At 37.5% G+C, this 9787-nt stretch overlaps 1 protein-coding gene across 3 annotated transcripts in view; it reads right to left on the bottom strand.

Moving 5' to 3' along the window:
* Positions 1-8479: 8479 nt before the first annotated feature.
* SOX30 (SRY-box transcription factor 30) overlaps positions 8480-9787 on the bottom strand; it is a 29302-nt gene continuing 27994 nt past the window's right edge. For 2 of the 3 annotated variants that reach the window (XM_038534902.1, XM_038534903.1), the window contains one exon: positions 8480-8906. In XM_038534902.1, coding sequence (XP_038390830.1) covers positions 8525-8906 — 382 coding nt within the window. In that variant the 3' untranslated portion in view covers positions 8480-8524. The remainder of the gene's footprint in view (positions 8907-9787) is intronic. The other variant, XM_038534905.1, reaches the window with a different exon arrangement.

The raw sequence follows: 9787 nt of genomic DNA, 5'->3' as shown, positions 1-9787 counted from the left end.
GCTGTTCTCTGGGTCTGTTTTTTCACCTTGTGTCTTTCATGAGACTCAAAGAAGAAAGCAAAGTGTTCTGATAGGCTTTGTACAAATGTCAGGAGGTGGTAGTGACTAGTCCCCTCCCAACAATTGTACCATCACATCTTAAGGAAGGAAAGAAGCCAACACTGGTACAGGTAGACACTTGAGTAAGACAAACTTATTTCCCTCCCAATCATTTTCTCAGGATTGGTCTTGTTCTAGCAATGTGGAGGTGTCCCAGTGACCCTATAAAAAGTGGGGAGGGGGATGCTGTGTGTTAAAAACACAAGCTAGGGCAGCCCTGGTGGCTCAGTAGTTTAGCGCCGCCTATAGCCCAGGGCCTGATCCTGGAGACCCAGGAACGAATCCCATGTCGGGCTCCCTGCATGGAGCCTGCTTCTCCCTCTGCCTGTGTCTCTGCCTCTCTCCTCCGCTTTGTGTATTCTCATGAATAAATAAATAAAATCTTTAAAAATAAATACATTAATAAAAAATAAAAACACAAGCTAAAAACACAACAGGGAAACACCAGGACACAACTAATGCTCACAATATGGCCATAACATTGTGTATAATCATCAGTCCTCCAAAAAATTCCATGAGGTATGTATAATTATTATTCTCATTGTTCAGAAAACAGGTTCAGAGATGTAAAGTTACTTGCCCAACATCACACAGTTCCAGGGTGAAGGAGCAGGACTCTTTTCTCATTATGTCTGATTCCAAAACTGATAGTAAGTCTTAAACACTGTTCTATACAGCATCACTTAGAGGTTTAAAAAAAAAAAAAAGTACATTGTGAAAAGTGTTCACTGAGTTTCAAGATGTTGACTGGTTCCTTGTACCACATGAAGGGGCCTTTTGGTATGCCCTTGTGTTTGTCCAGAAAAGATGCAAGAAGTAAAAACCTACCTCCATGGGGAGAAATATGCTTGAATTAGCTAACTGGCTCTGTGGTGAATGGAACCAAAGACTCAGTGTCTGGATTCTCTGTCTTCCTGACTCTCCTTCTGTGTTGGTGTCATTTGCTCTTACCAGAGATGAGCCTTACCCCAGAGAGAGAAAGCATGGCCACAGGCAGCTCCAAAGTCACTTCTTAGAGAATCATTTTCGATGGGGGAAGCACAGTTGTACCACTGTGTCCAAGGAAAAATCCTTGACTGTCCTGCTGAATAGCACAACAGACCCAGAACCCAATACTGCCTCCAATGCACTACTGTGATTGCCTGCACCAGAGAGAGACACAGGCTGCAAACGGTCCCCAAAAGAACAGGTGGGGATTGGTATTCTCAAGAGGGGAAAATGTGGAAGGCCCTCATTGTGCTCTGGAAGGTAGTGACAAAATTAGGGATGAGTAGATGACCTCTTTAATCTTGCAGTTTCCTTTCACATTTTTTTTTTACCCTAAGCTAGCTCAGCCTTCTATATCTGGTGGAAGAAAATTCCATCCATCTGCAATTTCCAGTTGAAGTAGATTCTACTGCAGAATTGTTTGTCAGCAAGGGCAACATGGTGAAGCAGTCAGAGTGCTGAGTTTAAAAGCAGAGAGACTTGAGTTCAACTGTCTCTACTACTACTACTACTCTAAGTTTCCAGATTCTTCACTGATTAAATAAAGATGATAACACCTATCTACAAGCTTCTCATGAGGATTAAGTGAGATAATAATATAAGATACCAGATACAGTGGCACACAGAAGGTGCTCAACAAAGTGTAGATAATATTTAATTAATTCAACAAATACTGTCTGAGAATGTAATACATTGCAAGGCAGAGTGCTGGGCATCAGGGATCATAAATCAAGAAAGAAAGACAGTGTTTCTATTTGCCTGAAGCTTCTCACAACAGGGGCTGGTGAAGAGAAAAATGAACAAGGAAACAAACAAGATAGTTGCAGATGGTGATAATTGCTTTGGAAAAAAATAAAATTGTTTCCATGCTTATATTTGTTATTGATATAAAAACTCTCCTGTTCAATCTCTCTCCAGCCTTTTATCCATGGGTTGGGAGCCATTCTCAAAGAGAATTCAGCATTTATAGTGAGCTTGAGCTTGGAAAGGCATTAAGCTATTGGCTCTTAAGTGACATGAAGAAGAAAGGAAACAGACTGTTGGTGGGAGGAAAATCCTGGTACTGTCCTACAGGATATCCAAATGCCTCTTTGTCAACACCATTGCCTGGTGGGCTTTGGAATCACCTGGGGGCGGGGAAGGACTTTAAAACATACAGTTCCCAGTTGCCATCTTCAAATGTTCAAATTCCGGAGGTGTCTAGGATGTTTTCTTTTAAGTTCTTCTTCTTCTTCTTTTTTTTTTATAAAGATTTTTATGAGCAATCAGATGTGAAGCACCCTTGCCATCCAGTCTATGAATTCCATTAGTCACTGAGGCTGCGTCTGTTACTCTGCTGGCTACCATATGTTTGTGTTTCTAGTTTCTAGGATATTTGCCCCCATTGGTTCTCAAGGAGTTTAGAATCTAGCAGGAGATATGAACAAAGGTGCTGTGGGATAGAATATAAAGCAGGAACAATTTAGTCTTTGAGGGTAAGGGAAAACTTTATGGAAGGGAAGAATCCTGGGTAGGTTAGAATTTGGTTCAACTGCACGACAGAAAACACAAAATTATAGTGGATTAAACTAGATTGAGATGTATTTTTCTGTCATATAAAGATCTTGAGGAAAGTAACCCTGTGCTGGCATGGCATCTTAGATTCCTCTCGCTATCATTGTCAGCATGAGACCTATAGGGTCTAAGATGATTGCTCAGATTCCAGTCCTCATTTCTGTATTCCAACCAGCAAGAAGGACAAGAGAGCAAAGGAGAGCATAACCTCTCTATTTAAGGGTATGTTCTGCATACCCTCAAATTGCACATGAAAATTCTTTTGACATCTTATAGTCCAGAACTTAGGTACTTGACCACGCCTTGCTTCAAGAAATGAAACATAGCTAAAAATAGAGAGTTCTATTACCAGAAAAGAAAAGGAAAGCACTGGGTTACCACTGAAAGATCTCTAGGTTGAGATATGAAGAATGATTAGCCATTAGGCAGGGTAAGTTACAAAGTAGACAAGAAAAGGGGACTGTGTGCCTCCTTCAGCAGCATGGGACACCATGCCACACTTTTCTTTCCACATGCTCTGTTCATCATCCTTCATACTGTTACCCAGAGTCCACCTTGAATGAGCCTACCTATCCTGGCCATTCAGTGCTCAGTTCTAAAATGACTTCTAAAATGTCACTAACCCCTCATGTCACTGAAATAATGGCTGCTCAAAGGTACCCCCACTCCTTCTGGTTCGTAAGAGAGCTCACTTTGAAATTGCATCATTGAAATTACTAGGACAAATTACTGAAACCACTTTAGAAAAAACTACAATCCTAACTCTTTAATGTGGTTAATTATGGCACATCTGCCTGAAGCAATATTGTGCAAACATGAAAGATAATCAATTATAAAGTCATAGAGCATGAAAAACAGCTCATGATAAAATATTGAGCAAGTGCACAACAGTGAGTGCATGTGTTGTGATTATAATTATGTGAAAAAAATGTGTATGTGGACAAATATTAGAAAGAATATCATAAAACAAAAACAATTATTGGGCGGATGAAAGGTTTTTCTTTTCTGAAAACCAGTGTAGTTATAATACTTTTATAGCAGATACAATTTGAAATAAGTCTCACAAGCTTTACTTGCTGTCAAAGGTAGGTGTGCTTAAGAATTATCTGAGGAGCTTATTAAAAGTGCATATTTCTGGATTCTAGCCAGAGAGACTATGATTCTATACTTCTGAGGAATGGCTGCATTTTTAACAAGCATCCTAGATCATTTTGCAGGAAGTGGCACACTGACCACATTTGAAAAAAAACACTGTCCTAGCTAGTGTTTCAGAGATACCTAAAAAAAAAAAAAAAAAAAAAATGACAGTTGAGATATTATCTGTGCCAAAGTAGCTCATGTTTTGTGTTGGGCTAAAGACTATGGCCAATATTCCTCTACCTTTGCTGGGGGAAAACATCAAGAAAGTTTAAAATAGGGAAGCCTGAGTGGCTCAGTGGTTGAGCATCTGCCTTCTGCTCAGGGCATGATTCCGGGGTGGGGGGACTGAGTCCCACATCGTTACTGCATGGAGCCTGCTTCTGCCTCTGCCTATGTCTTTGCCTCTCTTGAATAAATAAAATCTTTTAAAAAACGAAGAAAGTTTAAAACAAAGACTCCATCCATATTAACAAAAATTCTTTCCCTATCTGGATTATAAAATGAGACATCACTAAAAAGTACAGCATTGATTGCTTCTCTTTAGTCTTCCAAGTAAATGTGAAGGTGTCTGATTAAAACAACACAGGTATTAATAGCTACACATCTCCAGTTTCTCTTACAGTCCCTACACATCCTGGAATTTACCCTCTCCCCACACCTTTCTATTAAATCTGACATAAGTTGGACTATGCTCTGCCTTTGTGAGAGAAGCGTCATAATTTCAAACTCTAGATTAGAATAGTACAGTCTGCATAAGCCAGCCCTCTGGATGATTCTATACTCATTTTATTCAATTGGGTGACCAGCTTATCTCCGTTTGCCCAGGACTTTTTTGGTTTTAGCATTGAAAATCCCAAGTTCTGGGTCTCCCAACCCCACAATACTAGACAAACTGGGACTGTTCATCACCTTAACCTTTCCATTGCCTATGACCTATATAATTAGGTATAGCTGAAAAGACATTCTCCAGGCTGGGTTTGTCAGCCTCCACAGACAGTGTCTCAGGGAACACAGGAAAACACTTAGCTTTTTTGAAGATATTCCTTTGAAAAAGAAGACATGTAAGATGCTGTTCATTATTTTTAGAAATAAAACATTTCTCTGAAGTGGTTTCAGGAAAGCAGCCAGAGATATAAGGGTCTAGCAAATAGAATTCCCAACCTCCCTATAAGCATTTATCACCCAACTAGTGAAAAGTTTACTAAGATTTGTGTATGTTAAACTCATCAGAAGGGAGACAGGTAAGGTTGAGTCAAGTAGTCAGAATGCAGACTGTAGAGACAAAGGGTACATATCTGTTTAGAGGATGTGGAATTTTTCATCAAGTAGAATTAGATAGAATGTAACTCCTTATACACTTGTTTTTAGGAAGCTGATTTTATTACCATGCCTTTGGAATTTTTCTAAAATTCAAAAAGTTTAAATGATTCAGAAAGCTAAAAATATGATGTGGCTTAGCAGTCTGTTCTAAAATGTAGACCAGAAATTTTTCAGAATTACCCTGCCCACATCAAAATTATACTATTTTAAAATATTGCAAGTAGTTCATAGAATCCCCAGAATTTCATTTCAACTTCACTTCCAAACTACAACTTTCACTCTTGGCTCAGGAATAATCCAATCCTACTGACAGCTGGTTTACACTGTGGAAAATATACTTGTATGGGAATTTAGCACATTTGCCCACTTGAATTCTTGGATACGATATCAACTTCCATTAAAAAGCCAGTTTAGTAGAGAAAAGCAACTTACAACTAAAAGTTTCAGGTCTTCACTCTTTTAAATTATCAGATACTTAGGGCAAAAAAAAAAAAAAAGTTTATTTAGCCACTGCCTTCTTTCAATAAAGGATTTAAGGTGATCAATGCAGGAAACCATACATGAAGTCAACAACTGAAAACCAAAGCTACCAGCTATAATTGTAGCATTTTCCAAAGTGGATTCTGTGAGATATTAGTAGACATTGTTAAAACAAAAAAAGGGAGTCTCAAGCCAGTACGTTTGGGTAGCACTGAGATAATTGTTAAACATGATTTTTTACTGTAAGACTTTTGAGAACCTTTACAATGATAATGGGCATTCACACTCCACGAGGGAGGGGGAATAGCATGTGTTTCCCAAACTTAAATATTGTCAGAATATCTAAAATGTTTGAGTTCCAACTAACATATTTAGAGAAACAGTGCTCTTGCCTTTCTAAATTTGATAACTAAACTCCTTGAAAACTGGGATTAAATTTATTTTTGTTTTATTTTCACTGAAAACAGTTTTTCTTAATTTGTAATTAGAGAAGCTTTGTTCAAAGCATAGAAAAGTTTGACATTTAAAACATATTGACAATTCCATACACTCTTAAAGAAGGCTACTCTTATTACAAATATTACCACCTCTGATTTACAATAAGAACAAACAAGGTAATGAAACCTATTAGAAAGTTCTTGTGACTTCAAGCTCAGAGAATTTTACTCTGATGACTTGGAGAGGCAGATGAATTAATGCCAAGGGGGCAGGGCTTTGTTTAGTCTGTAGATTTCTAGTTAAAGCCAACTGTGATTTAAAGAGCTATAAATGAGCAGATATGGGCATTTGTAGCTAGGCATGCTTATTTGCAATTGGGTTTCTTTTCTACCTAAGAGCTACCCATATTTTCCAGCCCAAATTATACTGTGGATCTGTATAGAATCTGAAACTCTTGACTTGTGATCCCAGCACTGTTGCCCATCCTCAACAGCTATTAAGTAGAAGGAAGGAAGGAATTGGTTGGTGGTGCAGGGCTAGCCTGAAGATAGGTAGTTAGGAAACACTAAACTATGCTCTGTAACGTTGTGCTGCCTTACAAAGGGATTTTCCCAACCAATTTGTCTGTAAAAATAAAGTCTGTCATCAAAACCCAGTTTAGTCATCATGGTGTTATTAAAATGAGATGGGATAAAATGGGTCAAACTGCCACACACATTTTTTCTTCATGATGTAAACATCAATTGTGAAGACAACCAGATGTTGCTTTAGTTCCAACATGAGGTTACACATTTGCTCTCTCCATAAAGAAATTCAAATATTGCTCTTTAACCACATTGAAATGACATTGCACGGAGTAATAAAAGAATATAAAGGATGAAAATAAAATTTTTATTGGGAAGAGGAAATATTACATACAATTAAGTATATGGCTGATGAAATGTATGAACAACCTTTTCTTAAGGAACAAATACAGACTTAGTAAAGGAAGAAGTTGGAAGCTTAGGTTTCCAGAGAAAATTTCTAAGCAGTTTTAAGTAACCAATTCTCAATTCTCTTAAGTAACCAATTGCATAAATTATACAGATCATTGAGGGAAAAGTGTACTGGTTTGTAGCTATTTCTGATCCTCAGTTCAGGTGCTGTGTAGATCTCTTCTATCATGATCCCAATTCTGGTGGTCCTGATCCTATTCTAAACAGGTTCTCTCCATTCATAGTGGACACTTATCATGAGGACACATCATAAGAAGGATTTTTTTTTTAAAGGAGAGCAGAAGAGATTTTTTTTTTAAGATTTTATTTGCTCATGAGAGACACACACAGAGAGAGAGAGAGAGAGAGAGAGAGGCAGAGACATAGGCAGAGGGAGAAGCAGGCTCCATGCAGGGAGCCGGACGTGGGACTCCATCCTGGGACTCCAGGATCACACCAGGGGTCGAAGGCAGCACTAAACTGCTGAGCCACCCAGGCTGCCCACAAGAAGGATTTTTATTGCTCATTGTGAATGAAATAAATTCCACGTGCTCTTATGTGAACTCCGTGGTTTTAGAGACAGCTGCTTGAACCAAATCTTGAAGAGCTCTTGCATTTGAGGGAGTGCTTAAGTCACATGTACAACATGTGTAAAGAGTTTGGAAACGGCATCAGAATATGTGCACAACATCTTTGTTGATACAATTTTAAGTCTCATGTAAGCTAATAGGATCTATGCAATTCTGGAGACTATTAAGTAAAAATAAATATCTGCCCGTGGAATGGAAACCATCTTCATTTGAACAGTACTCGTTTTGCTTATTTCTATCCCCCAAACAGAAAACATCCAACAAAAACAATTTTATCTATGTTTATTTAATTATAACAAAAGTTGAACAATGCATACCAAATGGAAAAAGAAATCCAAAAAAGATGAAAATGTTTAGAACAGAAATGACTAATTTAGCTGAAAGAATTACCCAAGGGTCATGAAAACACATTTGCAACTTATAATTGGTTATTAATGTAAATTAAATTTAGTAACTGAGTCTCAATTGACTACTAAAAATTATCAAAATATTCTCAAACTGTTACATAAAAACAGACAATATCCATAAGTATTACATAAACACCAAACAAAAAATTCGTATGAGAAAAATAAATAAATGTATCCTGAGATAAAATACAAAGCACACTTGTCATGCTAGATATATACACCCTATCCCCTCAATATAATTGTGAGGATTCAGTATTTTCCACATTCCAAGATAAAGTAATGATAATATATGTTGATACAAGTTTCAGCCACAAAAATAAAGTACTTCATTTCTTAAATATTCCTACGATGAGACATCAGGACTCCTGTTTCACGCATCAAAACTTTATGAAGGCATAAGTTACGTTTGATTTGACTCCTCAAATCATGGCTGAAAACTCTCAGCAAAAGCATTCTAGGCTTTTTATTTCTCACACCAACTGACCCAGAATATATTTTAAGAAATGTTTATTTTCTGTGCATATTTGTTTTAAAGTTATAAATTTCTGAGCACTTTTTCTTCTTCCTCTTCATCACTGTCAGTGACATTGACTTGCTGGATGCTAGAGGAAGTTGATGTTGGGGCTGTGAAGACATTCTCCAAGGCTCCAATGTCCAGCTGAGGCATGGGATTTAAGTATTCTTCCCCACTGTGACTATGACTATTATAGTAAGAGGTCCCATCCATGCTTTCACAACTCCGAGAATCTTCACTGTGTGTACGTTCATCTGGGTAGTCTCTAAAAGGATAGTCTCTATTTAAAGCTGAAAACATAGCCTCATGTTTTTGGTATCTGTCTTCATAATAACCAAGGCATTCTGGCATTGAACTTGGAAAATTTCCATAGCCAAAGGGAGGCCGACTATAAGGGCACGTGCTGTAGCAGAAAGACAAAAATTAGAATTAGATCATACCTTGGCCCCCCATGCTGCCTTGCATACAGACTAATTGAGCAAGTTTAACTGCAACCTCTTTAGGGCCTGGAAATCCCTCAAGATAACTTTCTGAAACCACTTCATGTATTCATCTGCTCTTTTACCACTACCAAGTCCCAACATAAAATAAATAATTTTTTTTTAAAAAAAGGCAAAGTGAGCTCGTGATTCAGCAGAGCTATTATCTATAATCAGCCTCGGACTTCTAACCTTTGACAACCTTGATATAGAAAAATTGCTAATCTGGGCTATTCTCTCATGACACTATGTAAGGATTTGAAATGCAGGCATGTGTTATACTGTGGTAAAAATGAAGCTTAGTAAAAGCAGTGCAACAATTGTTCTTATTAGTATTTGAAACAAAATTTATGGGGGGATATATAATTGGGTTTGAATTAATAGTTACTCATCAACTGCATTCGTCACAAAACTATAATAAGTAATCCTAAAATTTGTGTGGAACCATGAAAGATCCTGAGTAGCTAACACAATCTTGAGAAGAAGAAAAAAAGCTGGAGGTAACACAATTCCATATTTCAAGATATATTACAAAGCTACAGGAATCAAAACAGTATGGCATTGGCACAAAAATAAAAACGGATCAATAGAAGAGAATAGAGAGCTCAGAGATAAATGCATAATTATATGGTCAATTTACTTTTGACAAAAGAGGCAATATACAATATACAATAGGGAAAAGGCTATCTTCAATAAATGGTGCTAGGAAAATTGAACAGCTACATGTAAAGAGAATGAAACTGGGCCACCTTTGAACACCATACATAAAAATAAACTCAAAATCGATTATAGACCTAAATTTGAG

This window comes from Canis lupus, chromosome 4, assembly GCF_011100685.1.
Source record: "Canis lupus familiaris isolate Mischka breed German Shepherd chromosome 4, alternate assembly UU_Cfam_GSD_1.0, whole genome shotgun sequence".
Lineage (NCBI taxonomy): Eukaryota > Metazoa > Chordata > Mammalia > Carnivora > Canidae > Canis > Canis lupus.
The sequence above is the reverse complement of the archived record's forward strand: the minus strand, read 5'-3'. Positions and strand labels throughout refer to the sequence as shown.